The sequence below is a fragment of the Diceros bicornis genome, chromosome 17 (assembly GCF_020826845.1).
Source record: "Diceros bicornis minor isolate mBicDic1 chromosome 17, mDicBic1.mat.cur, whole genome shotgun sequence".
Taxonomy (NCBI): domain Eukaryota; kingdom Metazoa; phylum Chordata; class Mammalia; order Perissodactyla; family Rhinocerotidae; genus Diceros; species Diceros bicornis.
This window is the reverse complement of record NC_080756.1, coordinates 19,052,477-19,075,305: the sequence shown is the minus strand read 5'-3', so window position 1 is coordinate 19,075,305 and position 22,829 is coordinate 19,052,477. Positions and strand designations below refer to the sequence as shown.

General features: G+C 35.3%; 1 protein-coding gene across 1 annotated transcript in view; it reads left to right on the top strand.

The window, feature by feature from the left end:
• TMPRSS12 (transmembrane serine protease 12) overlaps window positions 1-18,711 on the top strand; it is a 29,801-nt gene extending 11,090 nt beyond the window's left edge. Inside the window, exons 3-5 of the mRNA XM_058559246.1 lie at window positions 3,581-3,849; window positions 15,971-16,113; window positions 18,460-18,711. Of these exons, the coding sequence (XP_058415229.1) occupies window positions 3,581-3,849; window positions 15,971-16,113; window positions 18,460-18,711 (664 nt within the window). The remainder of the gene's footprint in view (window positions 1-3,580; window positions 3,850-15,970; window positions 16,114-18,459) is intronic.
• Window positions 18,712-22,829: the final 4,118 nt, after the last annotated feature.

Here is a 22,829-nt window from a genome sequence, read left to right as displayed (position 1 = left end):
TCAGTAGTGTCTCTATACACTAATAATGAATTCTCTGAAAAAGAAATAAAGAAATCGATCCCATTTACAATAGTGTCAAAAACAATAAAATACTTAGGAATAAATTTAACCAAGGACGTGAAAGATCTCTACTCTAAAAAGTAGAAAAAAGTCTATAAGACAAAGTCTATAAGACATTGATGAAAGAAATTGAAGAAGACACAAATAAATGGAAAGGTATCCCATGTTCATGGACTAGAAGAATTAATATTGTTAAAATGCCAATACTACCAAAAGCCATCTATAGATTCAATGCAATCTCTATCAAGATTCCAATGGCATCCTTTGTGTGTGTGTGTGTGTGTGTGTGAGGAAGATCAGCCCTGAGCTAACACCCATGCTGATCCTCCTCTTTTGTGCTGAGGAAGACTGGCCCTGGGCTAACATCTGTGCCTGTCTTCCTCAACTTTTATGTGGGACTCCACCACAGCATGGCCTGACAAACAGTGCATCGGTGCACGCCTGGGATCCAAACCCAGGCCGCCAGCAGCGGAGCGCATGCACTTAACCACTACGCCATGGGGTCGGGCCCCCAATGGCATTTTTTAAAGTTGTAGAAAAACACTCCTAAAATTTATGTGGAACCACCAAAGATCCCCAATAGCCAAAGAAATCCTATGAAAGAACAATGCAGGAGGCATCACATTTCCTGATTTCAAGCTATCCTATAAAGCTGTAGTAATTAAAACAATATGGTACTGGCATAAAAACAGACAAATAGAGCAATGGAACAGAATTGAGAGCCCAGAAAGAAACCCATGCATATACAGTCAACTAATATTTGACAAGAGAGCCAAGAATACTCAGTGGAGAAAATACAGTCTCTTCAATAAATGGTGCTGGTAAAACTGGCTATTCCCATGTAAAAGAATGAAACTTGACCCCTATCTTATACCAAGCACAAAAGTTAACTCGAAATAGATTAAAGACTTAAATGTAATACCTGAAACCATGAAACCCGAGAAGAAAATATAGAGAAAAAGCTCCTTGACATGGGTCTTAGTAATGATTTTTTGGAAATCACACCTAAAGCACAAGCAACAAAATCAAAAATAAACAGTGGGACTACATCAAACTGTAAAGCTTCTGCACAGCAAAAGAAACCATCAACAAAGTGAGAAAAAGTATTTGCAAACCATCTATCTGATAAGGGGTTAATATCCAAAATATACAAAGACCACATACAACTCAATAGCAAAAAAACCAAATAATCCAATCTTTAAGATGGGTAAAGGAGCTTAATAGACAATTTTCCAAAGAAGATATATGAATGGCCATTTTCATAAATAAGACAAGATGTAACAAGTTGTGGCATGGATGTGGAGAAAAAGGAACTCTTGTGCGCTGTTGGTGGGACTGTAAATTGGTACAGCCACTATGGAAAACAGTATGGAGTTTCCTCAAAAATGTAGAAGTAGAGCTACCATATGATCCAGCAATTCTGCTTCTAGGAATATATCCAAAGGAAATTAAAACACTAACTCAAAAAGATATCTGCTCCCCCATGTTCATAGCAGCATTATTTATAGTAGCTAAGACATGGAAACAACCTAAGTGTCCATCAATGGATGAAGGGATACAGAAGTTGTGGTATATGTTTGTGCAATGGGATATTATTCAGCCATGAAAAATGAGAAAATCCTACCATTTGCAACAACATGGATGTTCCTGAAGGCATTATGCTAAGTGAAGTAAGTAAGACAGAGAAAGACAAATACTGTATGATCTCACTATATGTGGAATCTAATTAAAAAAAAAACAAAACCACACAAACCTCATAGAAAAAGAGATCAGATTTGTGGTTACCAGAGGTGGGGGGCAAGGGGAGAAGTAATTAGAGGAATGTGGTCAAAAGGTACAAACTTGCAGTTATAAGATAAATAAGTACTAGGGATGTAGTGTACAAAATGATGGCTATAGTTAACATTGCTGTATGATATATGAGAAAGTTGTTAAAAGAGTAGATCCTAAGAGTTCTCATTACAAGGAAAAAATTTTTTCTTTTCTTTTTATTGTATCTATATGAGATAATGGATGTTAACTAAACCTACTGTGGTAATCATTTCACAATATATATAAATCAAACATCATGCTGTATACCTTAAACTTATGCAGTGATGTATGTCAATTGTTTCTCAATAAAACTGGGAAAAATTTTTTTAATTCAAAAAAATATATAAATTGAGTAAGTTCAAAAAGGAAACATTATTTCAAAGTAGATTAAAGCAATAATTTCTTTTTACACAAAATAGAACTTGGACATTAAAAAATTTTTACAAACTTTTTTAGAGGTTACTAAGTCCACTTTTAAGATAGCCAAATATTTTCTATTTCTTTGTGATAAATTCTAAGAATTTATAATAGTCAAATACAATGCAACTTTTATAGGTTATTAATACATGCTGCCCAAGTGCCCATCTATTTATACTTTCCACAATAAATAAGAGTACCTTTGTTCCTCTGACTCTTGTCTATACTGAGCATTATCTTCAAACACACACATAAACTTTGCCAATTGGAAGGGTGAAAAGGAATTTCAGCATTTGTAAACAGCAGTGTACAAAGTAAAAGTTCCTGCTTCCTTCCTAATTCCAGATGTAACAACTGTTAACCACTTGGGGGTTTCTTAATTTTTGACCTCCAGATTTTTTCGTTTGGTTTGGTTTTTTGCTTGCTTTTTGTTTTTTTTAAAATAATTGCTTCTTGTTTTTATATTTATTCTCATGCTTTATGAAGTCCTTTCTCACAGAGATACAGTCCACTGGAATGTTCCTACTTGCTCAAATAGAATTACAAAAAGGAAAATTGTGTTTTTCGTAGAGATAGAGTCCACTGGAATGTATAAAGTCCTTTCTCATGTCAATATTATGTGTTCATCTATATTTTCTTTCTGGTTTAGTTTTTAAAATTCTTTTGCTGATTTAATATCCAAATGTTTCATTCTAAAATTTCAAAAATTTACAAACGTTTAGGGAATAGTTTAGTGAATTCCCATATACCTAACACCGAGCTTCAGGTTATCAGTTCATTCCTGATCTTGTTTTATCTTTATCCTCACGAACTCCCCCCTCCAATTATTTTGAAGCAAATCTCAGCCATACTACTTTATGTATCTCTAAAAGATAGGAAGTCTTTATTAAAAAGTTTTGTGTGTTTAAATATTTAATCCATTTGGAGTTTATTTTAGTGTTTTTCAGCAATTTAATTTTATTTCACTTTTCAAACTAGTTAACTAGTTGTCCCAATACCATTTATTGAAAAATTCATCCTTTTGTCCATTGGTAAGAAGTGCTACCTTAATCATATATTAAATTCTCCTGTATGTGAATCTGTTTTTGGACTTTCTGTCCCATTGATATTTTTCTCCTTTCCTACATCATGATATTTAAGTTTTTATTTGATGTGACTTTGTCACATGAAAGTAGGATTAAATTTTTTTGTTATTAATCTCACATGAGAAAAACAAAAACTAGTAGGAGATTAAGAATATTTACTTAGTTAAATAAACATGTTTATAATAAGAACATTTACCTTCTTTCAGAGATCCTGTAATGTGGAGAGCTGTGATTGGAACTAATAATATACATGGGAGTCATCCACACACCAAGAAGATAAAAGTTAAAGCAATCATTATCCATCCATTCTTTGATCTAGAATCTTATGTAAATGATATTGCGCTTTTTCGTTTAAAAAAAGCAGTGAGGTACAATGACTATATTCAGCCTATTTGTCTACCTTTTGGAGTTTTCCAAAATCTTGACTGGAACACAAGGTGTTTTATAAGTGGCTGGGGAAGAACAGAAGAAGAAGGTAATTATAATCTGAATTTTATTGATGCAAACTTACCTGATTATTTGCAGTGGGTGAACCCTTTTATATATTTCTTTATCTCTTTATATCATGAGTTTGAACAATAGGTCTTTATAAACCAGTGCAAAGGAAATGCCTTTTTTCCTTGTCTGTGAGTATTTTTTTCTTCCTTGTAGGAGAGAGAAAATTATGTTCCAAAGCGGAAATAGAAACTTTCTCTGGTCATACGTGCCAAGATACTTGAACTTTTAGACATTCTCAGAGAGAATGATGGTTCCAAGTGTTTCTGTAGTTTCTGAGACTCATAGATGATGGAGCCGGCTCCGTGGCAGAACTGCTTATCTCAAATAATATGCTTCTGGCTGTAAGGAATCTAAAAACGTAGTGTCCTTATTATGTAATGTCCTGTTCAGTATCAAACAGGTTGATGGCTATGTATTTTCTTTAGTGCACAAAGGGGCACTAATTATTGATTGACTGAGCTAATGGGAGGAATAAAAAAACATAGAAAATAGTCTCTGCCTTTGGTAATGACAACAGCTACCATTTGGGAGCATTTTCCATGTTTCAGGCCCTGTTCTAAATATATTACTTTATTTTATCCTATCCTCCCAGTTTTCCTATTAGAGAGTTGGTGTTATTATTCCCACTTAACAGACCATGAATTGTAGATCTTAGAGGTTGAGAAGCTGGGACTCAAATCCAGGTCTTTTTTATTCTAAAGCCTGAATATTTAAGTACCACATTAAGAACAAACTGCACTTGAGGGAATCAAAGTCTAGTTAGCAATACATGAGATCAAGTGCTGAGACTCTTTTTCTCTTCCCCATAGAACCCAGCTATTTAAATATTTGTGTATTATTTAGATAGCATAGAGGTAAATGTATGGAAGATCTGTGAATTATTATTTTTCTTTTTTTCCTCCATGAATACTTTCTAAGGATGATAACAAAAGCAATATCGTGTAGGAAAAGAGCATGGGCTTTAGAATCACAGACCTAAGCCTGAATCTCAGCCCTTCCATGTGCTAGCTGAATGACCATAGGCAAGTTATTGAATCTTTGACAACAATTAGAACAATGATGATAGCAACAACTACCATTTATTCAGGGCTAGGTACTTTTAATAAAATGCTGAGCATTTTAAAGCATTTCTCATTTAATGCCCCCCAAAAGACTATGAGAAATACTATAACATGGATGAATAAACTGAGGTTTAAAGAGGTTAAACAAGTTGCACAAAGTTACACAGCTAACTGAGAAGTCAAAATTCAAGCCCAGGTCAGCCTGCCTCGAAACTCATGTGTTTCCACTATATTATATCATCTCTCACAATGTCATACATTTTCCTGATCTGTAAGATGAGAGCAATAATACCTATCAGAGAGTTGTTCTGAGGGTTAAGTTGGCTCTCCAGCAACATGGTAGATTACACACACACCAACCTTCCCACTGGAAACTATTAAAGAAGGAAAATACTTACATCAAGGACTGAGTGTGAAGGTGGGAACTTAGATAACTGGAGCAGCAAAGCTGGCTTTCATCTTGAGGGTATTTGCCAAATTGGTAACACTGAATATTGATTTCTGTGGTTTTATAGGCCTTGAGAGGGTTAAAGAACAAAACCTGCTCAAGTGTGTGTGTGGAGACTCCCATAAAGCTGGAGCCCCAGGGCTATACTCTAAGAGAGAGTCAGACTCATGACCCAGAATATATACATACATACATATATACATAGTTCAAATATGATATAGGTAGGTTGAAAGTAAAAGGATGGGAAAAGATATACCATGGCAACATTAATCAAAAGAAAGCTGGAAGGGTTACATTAATATCAGATAAAGTAGACTGAAGAGCAAAGAAAATTACCTGGGATAGTGAGGAACACAATGTAATGATATAAGGGTAAATCCACCAAGGAGACATAGCAATCCTAAATGTGTGTGCACCAAACAAGAGAGATACAGTTTCTTAAAAACATATAGATGAATATACACTTACCATATGACCCAGCAATCACACTTCTGAGCCTCTATCCCAGAGAAATGAAAACATACGTCCACAAAAAACCCATTCACAAATGTCCATAAAAGCTTTATTTGTAATATCCAAAAACTGGAAAAAACCTAAATATCCTTCAATAGGTGAATGATTAAACAAACTGTAGTATATCCTTACCATGGAATACTACTAAGCAGTTAAAAGGAATTATCTATTGATACATGCAACAACTTAGATGGATCACAAGGGCATTATGCTGAGGGGAAGAAAGCCATTTTCAAAAGGTCACATATTGTTTGATTCCATTTATATAACATTCTCAAAATGACAAAATTACAGAGATAGAGAAGAGATTGCTGGTTTCTGGGGGTAAAAGGGTTAGGTACCATGAAGGAGATCTTTGTGATGATGGGATAATTTTGTCTCTTGATCATAGTGGTGATTACATGAATCAACACATTCAATAAAATGGCATAGAACTACACACACACATGGTACCAATGTCACTTTCTTGATTTTGATATCATGCCTCAGTTACATGGATATAACAATTGCAGGAAACTGGGAAAAGAGTACACTGGACTCACTGGACCAACTTCGCAACTAGCTGTAACTATAATGATTTTGAAATAAAAACCTTTTTCAAAAAAATGAACCAGATATAATCAAAACATTCTTAACCCCTACCCCCATCCCCAGACTTGCTAGGAAAACTGCTTAATGGAATGGGAAAAAGATAGAAAATTCCCCAGAAAATATGTAACTACAAATGCCATTCATATGGATTTGCTGCCCCAACTCTGAGTAGACTAGAAAGCCTCAAGCTTAGAATTTAGTTTAAATGGGTCCTAGACTGTTAAGGTCTGTAGGTGCCTAAGAAATCAAATGCAAATCATTTGTATAGAAATGCAGTTTCATCTAAGACCTCAAAGAATTTCATCAGATAAAGTTTCAATGAAAATGATTGGATTATAACTTTAAAAACCATTAAACACCAAAGAAACAAGGGACTATGAGTGAGAGTCAGCAGAAACAATAGATGTCAGAAAAAGATGTGCAAAGATTTCAGATATTGGAATCATTAGATAATATAAAAAGTGTTTCATATATTATATGAAATAAAACATGTGCTTGAAAATATGAATAAAAAGTAAAGAGTTATGAAAAAGAACCAAACAACTGTGACAATTAAAAATAAAATCATTCAAATAAGCTTAATGGGCTAAACTAGTACCAAGTCAGAAGGCACTTAGGAGTCCCACTGATTAAAATGAACCAAATATCAGCTCACAGAGATCATCAAACACATAAGGAAACAAATGATAATAATGAAAGTCAACAGAAATAAAACAACAGATTAAGGTCCCCAAGGATCTCAGATATTAATATTTAGGTATAGAATATAAAATAAGTATATGTGAATTGTTTAAAGAAATAAAAAAGTAGAATTAAAAATAAGCAATAGACTATCTAGAATGACCAGGCAGATTTAAAAGAGAACCAAACAGAATCTTTGAAAATGAAAAGTGTAATTGCTAAAGTTTAAAACTCATTGGATAAATTAAGTATCATATTAAATTCAGCTGAAGAGAGAATTTGTGAATGAGAAAATGTATCTGAAGAAATTGCCTGGACTGTGGCACAGAGAAAAAAGAGAAAATATGAAAGAAAATAAATATAAGAAGGATAGAATGAGAAAGTCAAATATACACCTAATGAGAGTGCTAGAGAGAAAAAACGAAGAGAATGGAGGAGAGGCAATATTCAGTGGATTTGGATTGAAATTTTTCTATAACTGATGAAAGACATGAATCCAGATATAGTAAGCACAATATGAGCAAAAACAAAATGTAATCCCTTTTTATACATTGTAATGAAGTAGAAGAAAAAAAAGAGAAGATCTGAATATACCTAGAGAGAAAAGAAAAATCCTTATAGAATAACTACAGCTTGTCTTTCAGAAAACTTCTCAATAGCAGTAATGACAGTCAAAATACAATGAAATATCACGATCAAAGTACTGAGAGGAAATACCTATAAACATACAATTGTGTATCTGACAAAACTATCATTCAAGAATGAGAGTGAACAAAAACTGAGTTTACTACCAATAATCTTTCACCAAAGAAAACAAGAGATACAAAGAAAGAAAATGATGCCAAAGGGAGGTAGGAGATGCAAAAAGTAAGCAAAGAAATAGGTAAATATGTAAATAAACATTGTCTGTAGACAGCAGTGGTTCTCAACTTGGGGCAGTTTTGCCCCCAGGGGACATTTGGTAAAGCGTGGAGAAAATTTTGGTTGTTACTACTGAGTAGAGGGTAAGAATGCTACTGGCATCTTAGTGGATAGAAGCCAGGGAAGGGATGTTGCTCATCATCCTTCAATGCACAGGCTGGTTCTCCCACCCTCCACAACAAAAAATTATCTGGCCTAAAATGTTAATAGTGCCAAGATTGAGAAAATTTGGAATATAATAAAAATAACATGTAATTTGTGGAATTAAAAAAAGAAAAAGATTTTTAATTACTGGGAAAAAAGCATGTATTTCAGAATGAGTAATAAGAGTTAAAGTGGTCTGAGGTCCTTGTATTATTCAGGAGATGTATTAAGATACTGGTTAACATTAGATTTAAGTATGCATGGTTAAATTTCAATAATAGAAATAGAGGATATGCCCTGTAAACCAGTAGAAAGAAACAAATGGAATAAGAAAATAAAGACAGAATCTCAATCAATAAAAAAATCAACAGAGGAGAAATAAGAAGCATAGGAAAATGAGAAAACTAGAAAGTACAAAATGAGACAGTAGATGCAAGCCCATATATATACATAATCACAATAAATGTTAATGGACCAAATCACTAGTTAAAAGACAGATAATCAGATTAGGGAGCAGGAAATCCAGCTTACTTTAGCAAGATATACCTGAAATGTAAGGATTGAAGTCAAACAATAGGAAAGAAATATACCAAGTAAATTCTAATTAAGAGAAAGCTGGTATCACTATACAAATAGCAGACAAAATAGACTTTAAGACAAAAGAAATATTAGGGATAAAGAAAGTCATTATATATTTAGAAAAGGTTAAACTCACCAGGAAGATAGAACAGTTCTAGACTTGTGAGCCTAATAAATAGGATCCAGATAACATTAAAGAAAAATAGACAGAATTGTACAGCAAACGTTATAACTCCCCTATGACAGAAGGGAATTTTAACACAACTTTCCTTTTATTAATGGCATATCAAGTAGATGAAAAATTAGTAAAGATTTAGAATATTGAACAACATAAATAGCAAGCTTGATTTAATAGCCAAATCAGAGAATTCTGCATGCAAAAATCAGATAATTTAATTTTTTTGATTACAAGTGAAATGTTTATGAAAACTGATCACTTACTAGGCCATAAAGCAAATCTAAAAGTTCAAAGGATAGGTAGTGTACAGACTATATACTCTGATTATAATTAATTCAGAAGCAATAAGAGGGATGGGAATATTGGCTGTGGTGGCATGAGGAGGTCGGTAAATCCTCTGCCTCCAAAATAGCGTAAACTGGACAAATTGTCAAAAACAACCATCTCAGGGCTCTGGAAATCAATCAAAGTACACAGCAAATCGAGGAGTACTTGTTCATTACAAACAGCTAGAAAGTTGGGTAAAAAGAGGAGTTGCAGCTTTCTTGCTTCTAGCTGCTCCCAAGTCCCTTCTCAGATCAGGCAATGCAATAGTTTTACCAGGGCCGTGAAGAACAAGGATCTTGCTACCAAAGGATGTGGGCTTGATTTGCAGCAACAGTCGAAAATCCAGGCCATCAGTATTATCAATAAAAGTAGTGGACTCAGCAAGAGATGGATGGGGAACACCCACAAGCAAGCTAGCCTGAGATTGCGGTCCTAGATGCTGCCAGCAGTGGAACAGTCAGAAATTTGACAGGAAGGTCCTGAAGATGAGAGAGCTATAGAATGGATAGATAAGCTCTCCAAACATCCTTGGCTTCCTGCAAACTATACATGTGTGGGGAAAATCTGAGACAGCTCAGTGTCAAGTGAAACCGGAGGTAGATTCAAAAACTGACTGAACTTTGAATGTACTCCCTAACACACACACACATCTATCAGCAGAGGATGGAAGCCCAAATCACTGACTAACCACTGAGCTATGCAGATACACAGGCAAGCTCTAAGAAGCCAGGCTAAAAGGTAAGACTCAGAATTAGAAAACTGAGCAGAGACATCAACAGTCACACAATGTGACAGATTCCACAATTTAAGGCCAAGCAAGTTACTTTAAAAATGACAACAACATTGTCGAGGAGGGAATCAGAATCCAGAGTTATTACAATATATTATCTAAACTGTCCAATTCTCAACAAAAATATTCAAAGACATGCAAAAAACAAAACAAAACAAAACAAAACCCAGGAAAGTGTGACCTATACTCAGGGAAAAAAAGTAGTCAATAGAAACTGATTCTGAATAGGCTCAGATGTTGAATTTAGCAGATAAAGTCTTCAAAGAAGCTCTTTAAATGTGCTCAATAAGTTCAAAGAAACTTGTTCAAAGAATGCAAGGAAAATGTAATGACAATGATTTACCAAATAGGGAATGTCTATGGAGAAACAGAAAATTTTAAAAAGAACCAAATGGAAATTCTAGTGATTTGAGATGGCACAAGAAAGAATCAGTGAACTTGAAATAGAGCAATAGAAATGATCTAATCTGAAGAACATAGAGAGAAAATATTAAAGAAAAATGAACACACACTCAGAGATCTGTGGCACAACATTGTGTACCAACATACATATAATGTGATTTCAGAAGGGAAAGAGAGAGAAAACGGGGAATAAAAAACATTTGAAGAGGGGCCGGCCCAGTGGCGCAAGTGGTTAAGTGCGTGCGCTCCGCTGCGGCGGCCCAGGGTTCGCTGGTTCGGATCCCGGGCGCGCACCGACGCACTGTTTGGTAAGCCATGCTGTGGCGGCGTCCCATATAAAGTGGAGGAAGATGGGCACCGATGTTAGCCCAGGGCCGTCTTCCTCAGCAAAAAAAAAAAGAGGAGGATTGGCGGATGTTAGCTCAGGGCTGATCTCCTCATAAAAAAAAAAAAAAAAAAAAAAAAACATTTGAAGAAAATATGGCCCCAGACTCCCTAAATTTCAGGAGAAACCTTAATTTATAGAAGAAGCTCAGTGAACCCCAATGAAGGGGAAAAAAAAGAGATCCACATCTAGACTCACTATAGTCAATGAAAGATGTGCAACACCTGTACATTGAAAACTATAAAATATTACACTGAGAAATTAAAAAGACCCTATAAATGCAAAGACATACCACATTCATGGATTAGAAGACTCAGTATTGTTAGTATGGCAGTTATCCCCAGGTTGGCCTGTATATTCAATGCAGTCCCTATCAAAATCAAGATTATCTCCAGCAAGATTTTTCATACAAATTGACAAGCTGATCCCAAAATGTAGATGTAAGGACAAAGGGCCTAGAATAGCCAAAATTATTTTGAAGAACAACAAAGCTGAAGGAGTTACTCTACCTAATTTCAAAATATGCTATTAAACTATAGCCATCAAGACAGTATGGTATTGGTTTGTTTACTTTAAAGATAGCATAGAGATCAATGGAACACAATAGAGAGTCCTAAAAAAAAAACAATGTAAATTTCTGGCCAATTGATTTATTTATACAAAATTTCTAGAAAAGGCAAACCCATAGGAACAGGAATCATCTTAGTCATTTCCTAAGTGTGAGGCTGGAGGTGGGAATTGATTGCAAATGGGAGTGGGAGGACTCTTTGGAGTGAAGGAAATATTGTACAACTGGATTGTGGTGCTGGTATAAATTTACCAGAAATCATTGAACTGCCTGCGTACAATGTGAGAAATTTATGTTATGTAAATTAAACATCAATAAAGCTTTTTTAAAAATGACAAAAAGGTAATTATTTTAAAAAACCACACATTTGGAAAATTCAAAATATGCTACTAAATAACTCATGCATCAAAGAGGAAATCATAATAATTTTAAATCTTTAGAACTGAATATTAACGTATACTACTACATAGCAAAACTTGAGTGCTCCAACCAGGGTGCTACATAAAGGGAAATTTTAAGCTTTAAATATGTACACTTTTAGGTTCAACCATAAGGAAGAGCAAATATTTGACCTAACAGAGAAGAAAGGCTGAACATTATGCATTAAATGTCCAACCTAAAAAAATTGATAAATGAACATTACATGACCCATAGAAAGCAGAAGAAAAGAAATAAAGATAAACACAGCAATTAATGAACAGAAAATAAAGTCAGAAAAAAGAGGACCAACAAAGCCAAAATTTAGTTCCTTGAAAAAACAACAAACCTCTGGTAAGACTGATGAGGAAAGGAGAGAAGGCACAAATATAAATAATATCATGAATTAAAAGATAATATAATATTTTAAACAATGTTATGCTCTAAACTTTAATGATTAGATAAAATTAATAAATTCCTAGATAATTCTAACTAACCCAAAATGACTATATAAGAATAGTCCTATAAAGAGTAAAGGAATTGAATCAGTCATTAAATTACTTTTTTTCAAAAATAAGACACCAGAACTCAGAATAAGTGAGTCCTACCATAATTACCTGAGACAGATTATTTAAATCTTATATAAATACTTCAAAAGGATGCAAAGGATGCAAAAAGATGGGAACACACCCCAACTCAGTGTATGAGGACAATAATCATTTTGATGCCTGAGTCAGGTAAATATAGTACAAGAAAGGTCAATATCAGAAATGCAGATTTTCCAAACAAATTAATAGCACACTGAATCTATCAAGAATAGTATAAATAGAATTCAACATAACCAAGATGAGTCTATCTAAGGAATTCAAGGGTGGTTTAACATTCGAAGTCTCTTAACATAATTCACCATATTAACTGATTAAAGAATTAAAAAACACGATTATCTCAATAGGTGCAGAAGAAGCACTGTTAAAAACTCTAACAATCTAGACATAGAAGGGAACTTCCTCAACCTGATTAAGGTTATTCCAAACTACAGCAAACATCATTTTACAGAAAAACATTTTCTTTAAAATCAGGAACAATTTCCCCCACCATCACCACTTTTATTCAATATTGCAGTAGAGGTTCTAGCAAGTGCAGTAACACTAGAAAAAGATGCAAAAGACATACGACTTAGAAAGATAATAACAAAACATTCATTATTCGTAGATGATGTGACAATCCACATTAAAAAAGAATCTTTAATCCATTGGAATCAAGACAGTCTAGTGAAGTGCCCAGATATAAAACCAATATACCAAAATCTATTTCATTTCTATATGCTATCCATAGTCAGAAAGTGTAATTTTAAACGCTAACGAATGTCACACCCACAGAGATGACTATAATCAAAAAGTTAGGCAATAACAAGTGTTGACAAGTATGTGAAGAAATTGGAAACTCATACATTGCTGGTGGGAGTATAAAATGATGCAGCTCCTTTGGAATACAGTTTGGCAGGTCCTCAAAAATTTAAATATATTGTTACCATATGACTCAGGAATTCCATTCCTAGCTATATACCCAAGAGAAATGAACACATATGTCTACACGAAAACCTGTACTCAAATGTTCATAGCAGCATTATTCATAATAGCAAAAAAAAAAAAGAAAACAATCCAAATGTCCTTCAACTGGTGAATAGATAAACAAAATGTGGTATATCTATACAATAAAATATTATCCAGTCATAAAAAAGAATGAAGTACTGATACATGCTACAACATTATGCTAAGTGAAATAAGCCAGACACAAAAGCCCATATATTATATGATTCCATCTACGTGATGAAATGTCCAGAATAGCCTCCTGCAGAAGACACTCCTAACAGAAGAAAACTACATTGGAGGAATTACCATCCAGTACATGCACCCCTGTGTTCATTGCAGCGTTATTCACAATAGCCAAGACTTGGAAGCAACCTAAGTGCCCATCAAGGGACGAATGGATAAAGAAGCTGTGGTATATATACACAATGGAATACTACTCAGCCATAAGAAACGATGAAATCCAGCCATTTGTGACAACATGGATGGACATTGAGGGTATAATGCAAAGTGAAATAAGTCAGAGGGAGAAGGTCAAATACCGTATGATTTCCTGTATTAAGTAGTAGATAATAACAACAATAAACAAACACATAGGGACAGAGAGTGTATTGGTGGTTACCAGAGGGGAAGGGGGGAGGGAGGAGGGCGAAAGGGATAATTCGGCACATGTGTGTGGTGATGGGTTGTAATTAGTATTTTGGTGGTGAACACGATGTAGTCCATGCAGAAATAGAAGTACAATGATGTACACCTAAAATTTTTACAATGTTATAAACCAATGTTACTGCAATAAACAAAAAATTAAAAAATAAATAAATAAATAAATAAATAAAAATAAAAATAAATAAAAAAAAAAGAATTACCATCCAGAAATCAAGGTTTATTCTAAAGCGATAGCAATTAGTCAGTTATCCTTTGTGCAAGGATATTCTAAGGGACCAGTGGAACCGAATAGAAAACCCAGACATCTATTTCTGAGCTCTTCCTCTACCCACTTGGAAAATCTCTGGTGATTTTGAAGAGCCCTGCACCAATACCACACTGGTATTAGTATTGTTCAGGTTCATAAGTTGGGCAGTAGGATCACAGGTGTTCATTTCATTATTATATTCTATAACTTACATGTTACATATATTCCTTTATATGCAGCCAGTATTACTTTAATTATTTTTAAATGAATGGCAGAAATGTGGCTGGACTCTAGGAAACTTCGTTCCAGGAATCTGAATGCCATTAGGACAATTTTATGTGTTTCTATTTCCTATTCCTATTCTCTCTGCATGTTGACTTTATTTTCTTAGGCTGCCTGTCCTCAGAAGGCTGGAACTATAGCTGCAGGCTGCTTTGGACTTATAGCTAACCAGTCATGTGGCTAGGGTGAAAATGTTCTCTGGCTGCTCCAGTTTAAAAAAATGCTGGAGAACAATTCCAATTGGCTAGACTTATACCAAACTATAGTCACCCCTAGACCAATCAGTGTCATCAAGAGAATGGAATTCTGTGAATGGAACAGTTGGGTCATTTGACCACCTGAAGCCAAGGGGACAACGTCTATTACTAGAAAGGTTGAGGATGGGTGCAGGCACACAAAATATTCAGCTACCATGTGTGACAACTGCAACTCTGAGATGAGCTGATGGGATCAGATGCTGCTGTTACAGCAGCTTTTCTGTGGATAAATCTCACAATGATCTGTCCTGGTTCCTGAAGTGCTGTCTTGCATTTTCCCATCTTCTCTATACCAAAGAACCACTTTATGTTCAGGAATTACTAGAGAAGTTAGGGAAGCACATGAATTTAAAATCTTAAAATTTTATTTTGATGTTCACCATCCTTTAAGACTAATTTTAATTTTAATAAAAATTATTCACCACTTACAACATAAGAAAGATTGACCCCAGCATTTACCTCTTTAACCCTTGACAATTTTATTTATTTTATTTTATTTTTTGGTGAGGAAGATCAGCCATGAGCTAATGTCTGTTGCCAATCCTCCTCTTTTTGCTGAGGAAGATTGGCCCTGGGCTAACATCCATGCCCATCTTCCTCTACTTTATATGTGGGATGCCTGCCACAGCATGGCTTGATAAGTGGTGTGTAGGTCCGCGCCCAGGATTCAAACTTGCGAACCCCAGGCTGTTGAAGTGGAGTGCACAAACTTAACCATTACGCCACCGGACTAGCCCCCGCTTGACAATTTTATATTGCTTTATTTTTTAAAAACTATAGATCCTTTTGTGAGACCTTAAAGAAATATATGAAGGCAAACATAAAAATAACCTGAAATTCCTACTATCTAGAGATAAATATAATTAACATTTTGGTGAACATTCTTCCACAATCTTCCTAGGAATGCATACATACATACATACATGGATACAATTTTACATAATTGTTGAATCAGTCACTTTGGAAAGTAAACCATTTCAACATGAACATTTTATACCACTGTCAAAATGCCTGTTCTCCAAAATAATTTATTTGTATTTTTTTGTTAATAGGTAATATTACAAACATATTACTGGAAGCAGAAGTGCATTATATTTCTCGAAACATTTGTAGTTCTGAGAAGAGTTATGGAGAGATAATTCCTAACACTTCGTTTTGTGCAGGTGATGAAGATGGAGTTTTTGATACTTGCAGGGTAAGACCAAACAACTTTCCTTAGAAATAGTTTCTGAAGCCAGATGGGAAGTTTTACAAGGTCTTTGATCACTTTCTGTGAAGTCTTAATTGATAGTCTTTTATTTTTTATTTTTTTAATTTTATTTATTTACTTTTCCCCCAAAGCCCCAGTAGATAGTTGTATGTCATAGCTGCACATCCTTCTAGTTGCTGTATGTGGGACGCCGCCTCAGCATGGCCGGAGAAGTGGTGCGTTGGTGCACGCCCGGGATCTGAACCCGGGCCGCCAGCAGCGGAGCGCGCGCAATTAACCGTTAAGCCACGGGGCCACCCCATGATAATTTAGTCTTGATAAGACTAAAACTACTGAAATCTTTTTTCTCCTTTTTAACTGTTCCAACAATCCAAATCCTCTTGCTTTACTAATTCCTTGGTTTCTACAGTCATGGTCAACCTTAGGCAAAATTTGCCTTGAATCTTTCTTTGTTTTTTTCATTACCATCTTTATTGACATATATTTACATATATATAATTCACCCATTTAAACTGTACAACTCAATGGGTTTTTAGCGTCTTTACAGAGTAGTGCAACCATCACCATAATCTAATTTTAAAACACTTTTTTAATCTAATTTTAAAACCCACTGTGAGTCACTCCTCCTTCTCCTCCCACCCACCCCCAGCTCTAGGCAACCACTAATCGCTATAGGGTTGCCTACTCTGGAAATTTCATATGAGTTTACATTCTCACCAGCAATGTCTGAGGGTTCCAGTTTTTCCACATCCGTGTCAGCATCTGTTATTGTAGTCATCCTTGTGGGTATAAAGTGGTATCACATTGTGGTTTTGATTTGCATTTCCCTAATGACTAATGATGTTGAGCATCTTCGCACGTGCTTATTAGCCATTTGTATATCTTCTTTGGAGAAAAATCTATTCAGATACTTTGCCCATTTTTAACTTGAGTTATTTATATTTTTATTATTGAGTCATAAGCATTCTTTATATGTTCTAGATTCAAATCTCTTACCAGACATATGGTTAGCAAATATTTTCTCCCATTCTGTGGACTGTCTTTTCACTTTCCTGATGTTATCACTTGTAGCACACAAGTTTTTGATTTTTTTTTTTTTTGGTGAGGAAGATTGGCCCTGAGCTAACACCTGATGCCCATCTTCCTCTTTTTGCTTGAGGTAAAGGGGCCCTGAGCTAACATCTGTGCCCGTGTTCCTCTATTTTGTGTGTGGGACACCTCCACAGCATGGCTTGATGAGTGGTGTAGGTCCGCACCAGGGATCCGAACCAGCAAACCTGGTTTGCTGAACTTAACCACTACACCACTGAGCCAGCCCCAAAAGTTTTTGATTTTTTATGAAGTCCAATTTACCTCTTTTTTGCTTTGCCTCTTGTGCTTTTTGAATCTTTATTCCTCTTTTCTTCACTACCTCTAAGTCTACCAGCACTTCCCTCCCAAGCAGTACCCCGTGCTCTGATCTTTTCCTACTCATTCTGATTCTTGCAACCCAGGGTTTATCTTCCTGTGTCCTTTTCCTTAAAAATCTTGCTGAGTAAAATAGTGAAGAATCCAAGCTAGTTCAGTTACATTCATAAGTGAAACATTCTCATCGTCAAAAAATAACTATTCAATGCCTACTTAAAGCAGAGAATTTGAAAACACGTTAGAAACACAGTCCTTAGCCTTTGGGCACCGACACGGTTATCTCAGTGTCCTTGTTGTTTTGAGCGATGAACAGTGCTTGGTAATACTATTTCGGTGCATTCACAGTCTTGTATAAACTATGATAGAGGTGTGTTGTTTGTAACACTGTTGAGAGGCTTAGCCATTTATTCCTGTTATCCTGCACCAGCCAATGTCGACACTTAGAAAGATGCCATCTCTTGCAAGATGCCAGTTCACTCCTCTCCTGTAGCTAGCAAACCACACACACGTAAAAGAATCCTTCATGTACCTTAGAGTTATACCTTTCACACACAGCGTTAAGCAATAGAAGTATTCTAATAAACAGTATTCACAATATTTTGCACACTTCCTAAATTATATTTCTCCTGAGTAATTGTACTAAAAAACCCAAACAATTTGATTTCTAGTAATCTGGTTCATAAATATGCAGATGGGAAGTTTACCCACCAGCTATATGGTTCCTCTAAAAACCAGGCCAGACTGAATACTTCTTGTGTGAGTTGGAATATAAAACTGAAAATCTATGGATCTTTATAACTTGGAGGTATATTGAAAATGTATATTTATATAAATGTCCATTTAATGTGATTAATTTATTCCAGCTTTACTGTTGTTTACAGATTACTAGAAGTAACTAACACTATTTTGGGACTTTTTTAATAGGGTGATAGTGGTGGACCATTAATGTGCTACTTACCAGAACATAAACGATTTTTTGTAATGGGAATTACCAGTTATGGATACGGCTGTGGTCGAAAAAATTTTCCTGGTGTCTACAGTGGGCCATCCTTCTACCAAAAGTGGCTGACAGATCACCTCTATCAGGCAAGCAATAAAGGCATGTTTAATATAAATATTCTACTTGGACAGGTCCTTGTAGCCTTAGGTTCTGTTGTCTTACTAGCAACTCCATAAAGAAGTTCTGAAGAATCTTTATTTTTGCAACGTGTCCCTTTCCATGTTCTATATAATGAAAATCATTTATTGTTTTGGAAAGTAATTGTGCACTTTAGAGTTCTCATGTGAACATTTTTTGGAATTTGGCTTGTGACATATTAGATATGTGATTGTAAATTTGGCACAGAATCACATGCTTCCTTGATGTATCTTGATTGTTTTATTTTATAATCATAATTTTGCATTTGGAATACTTTCTTTGAGTTTGTATAAAATTTTCAGGCAAAGATATACTTTATGCATATAAATACCAAATAATAAAGAGCTTATAATTAAAATGAAAGCTATTCTTCTGTTAAATTAATCAAAACTCTTTCCTTTTAAGTTAGATTTTATTTTATTCAAAAACATTTGTTTGTGTGATATATTATTTTGTTGAATTATCATCTTGCTTCTGGTTCTCAAAGGCTATTTGGAGAAATAAGTATTTGCCTAGTATTTAAATTCTAATTAAAACAATTTATTCAATATTAATACTTCCTTTCCTATGCCAAGAGAGAACTATGGTGCAGACACTCTAACATAATTTAATTTTTATTTAGAAACTTATAATGTTGACTTTTTGCAGCATCATAACCTACTTTCTGACCTTGTTTTCTTGAAGCCCAGAGAAAAATTTGTATTCCTAGGGCCCTCTGAATTAACTGCGAGGAGAGGTAACTGGAAAACATGCTGGGTAAAAGAGGGAAGTCAACTTGGGATAAACTTTACGATGACTAATCTATAAAATAAATTATTAAAACAAAGAAAAAGTTGACTGAATTAGTATCTAGTATTAATCAATTCATATCTCCCTTGAACTTTGGAGAAACCATGTAGTAAAGGAGAAATTATTTTCTCATCCTTCTTTTTCCATTCAACCAGCTAAAACCAAGTGTTTTGTTGTCGTTTTGTTTTGCTTTACTTTAACCTTATTTCAGGGTTTAACTGAAAGTAAGCCAGAGTTTTCCATCTAGTAATTCCCTTAGGTATCATTACTGATTTAATACTCAAGGGGTAGGAGACTGTGATTTTTATAGACTTGTGAGCAACACTGAGGGGATGTTGACTATTCTTTCTCAGAAGAGAGCCTAGGTTAAGGTCTTATAAGGAATTAGTAGGTAATGCTTATATAGCAATCATCACAATGCATTAGTGTTTTCCTATTTATACTACCTGAGTATCATTCAGATTCACTTGATAGCCCTGCGTGTTAATACTAAGAAACTGTTCTGAAGTGTATTGACAGCATTGGGGGGAAGCTCTTGCTTTTCACTTCAAAGGTGTGTCCTAATTACTCTCTAGGTCTGCATTGCTAATCAGGCAAGAGCTTCTACCAGCAACTTCTTATCTTTTTGCCCAGCTTAGTTTACTTATTTCAGCCAACCTGAATTCAGTTATATAACATTTCTCTTTACCACAAGAGACTTTGCATTCTAAGACAGACTTTGTTTCAAGTTTCATTCTGTTACTTTGCAGTTGTAAGAGTTTGGACTATTATTAATAGTCCACAGCGTTGTTGTGATGATTACATAAGTTGATTATATGAAGTACTTAACATATTGAAGGTACTCAATAACTGATAACTATTATTATTATCCCAACCATGATTCACACGATGTTTTTTATTATATAGATCACTATGTTATTGGACAAATATCTCATTACTTTTATCTGAAAAACTTACTGGAACAAAGGACTCTTTTCTACTTAAAAACTCAAATTAAAGAAGTATACTATTTTATTTTTCTAATTCCCCAAATATTACAGCCTCATTATTAAAAATTGAGGAGGTACAGAAAATAAGTAGAAAGAAAGTCATCCATACCCCTACTATGCAAAGACAGCTCCCATGAATCTTGCCTTTTTCATTTATTATAATTGTTACCGCACAAAAGGCATGATCTGCTAGCAGGAAGACAAAAGCCAATCGTCAAGAGGCAAGATGGTGGAAAAGAAAAGGCAGTTTAGTACAGCTTGCTAGCAAGGGGGAAGATGGCTGACTCATGTCTCAAAGAACCATCTTAAGGGGCACAAAATCTTACACAGTTATACAGGCCGGTGGGTTCTAGGGGAGGGGGTTAGGAATGTTGACCTTCTGGTGTTACAGACTGGAAATGCTACACCAGATCTTTCAGTTTTCATTGACTCTGTGTTCGAGAGTCATCACATTCCTAAGGAACTCAAAAGAACACAGTTATCATCTTATCACAGCTGGAAGGTAGATGCACAAGCAGGGGTCATAAAATCTATAGAGCAGTTAGATCTCCTGGAGGGTGCGTATCCAGCTGGGTTAGTTTGTCAGAGGTCATTCAAACTTACAATAGGGTTTCTTTTCTACAATATGGCTTCCCTTATGTCCACCTTGTCTTGAGCCGGTATCATAACGAGTATCTTTACAAACTCTGCTGAAGCATTATTTTACCCCAGCTATTTTGAAAATTTTCAATCCTGTAGAAAAGTTGAAAGATAGTGCCATGGGGCCGGCCCCGTGGCTTACCGGTTAAGTGCGCGTGCTCTGCTATTGGTGGCCCGGGTTCGGATCCTGGGCGCGCACTGACACACCGCTTGTCCGGCCATGCTGAGGCTGCGTCCCACATACAGCAACTAGAAGGATGTGCAACTATGACATACAACTATCTACTGGGGCTTTGGGGGAAAAAAAGGAGGAGGATTGGCCATAGATGTTAGCTCAGAGCCGGTCTTCCTCAGCAAAAAAAGAGGAGGATTAGCATGGATGTTAGCTCAGGGCTGATCTTCCTCACAAAAAAATAAATAAATAAAAGAGAACTTTAAAAAAAAAAAAAAGAAAGTGCCATGATTGCCCACCTTTATTTCCCCAATATTAACATCTTGCCCTGTTTAGATGCTTTCCCCCTCTCTCTCTGCGCGCGCGCACACACACACACACACACACACACACACACACACACATTCTTTTTTTTCTGGTTGAACAATTTGAAAGTAAATTGCTAACATCATATTATTTCATCCATAATACTTCAGCATGTATCTTCTAAGAACAAGAACATAATCACAATACTATCATCACACAAAAGAAAGTGAATTGACTAATAATATCCTCTAATATAGATCTATATTCAAATTTCTCTACTGTCCCAAAAATGTTTCTAGTAGTCCCCACTACCCTTACTCCAGGATCTAATCCAGGTTCCACGTGTCGTATTTGTTTTTCATGTCTCTACAATGTCCTTCAATCTAAAACGGTCTCCTCTGTCCTTACTTTTTTCTTTTTTGTCTTTCATGAGAGTGATAGAGAGTCCAAGTCAAATGTCTTATAGAATTCTCTACATTCTGAATTTATCAGATTTCCTCATGATTAGAGTCACATTAAAGGTTTTTGACGATGGTACTGCATAGATAATATACTTCCTACTGCATTCCACCAAAAGGCACACAATGTCAATTTGTCCCATTATAGGTAATGCTCTGGTCACTTCAATAAGGTGGTATCCATCATATTTCTCTATTGTGAAGATACCTTTTCTCCTTCATAATAGTAACCCTTGACAGGATGCTTTGAGACCATATGAATATCCTGTTCCTCAACAAATTTACACCCAATGGTTTAACATCCATTGATGACCCTTGCTCAAGTCAGTTATTACACTAAGCATTTTAAAATGCCAATTTCCTAATTTTTCATTCTTTTTACATTTAATAGCTGTCATTTTTCTGCGAAAAAGAGCTTTCTTCCCTACTCTTCTTCTTTGTTTTCAGCATCATGATGGATTCACAGGCTTTTTAAAAAATTTAGTGTGTAATCCAGTTACCATCAATATTCTTTTTGCTGCCCAAATTGTCCCAAATTTGGCCAGTGGAAGTTCATTCTAGGTGGCTTCTGTGTTCTTTTGACATTCCTCCATTAGCTTTCAAGTACTTCCGGTCTAGAACAACATGGTGTTCTAGGCTAAACTTGTAGTTTTCCTGACCCATATCTAATATCACTCATTTCTCCAAGGAATCCTGATTTCTTTTAGTGGAGAATGGCTTTAGAAACCAAGTATAAAGTATAGTCATCGCTACTGAGTTGCCATTAATTCTAGGTTGTTTAAGTGGACAGAACTAAGAAATAC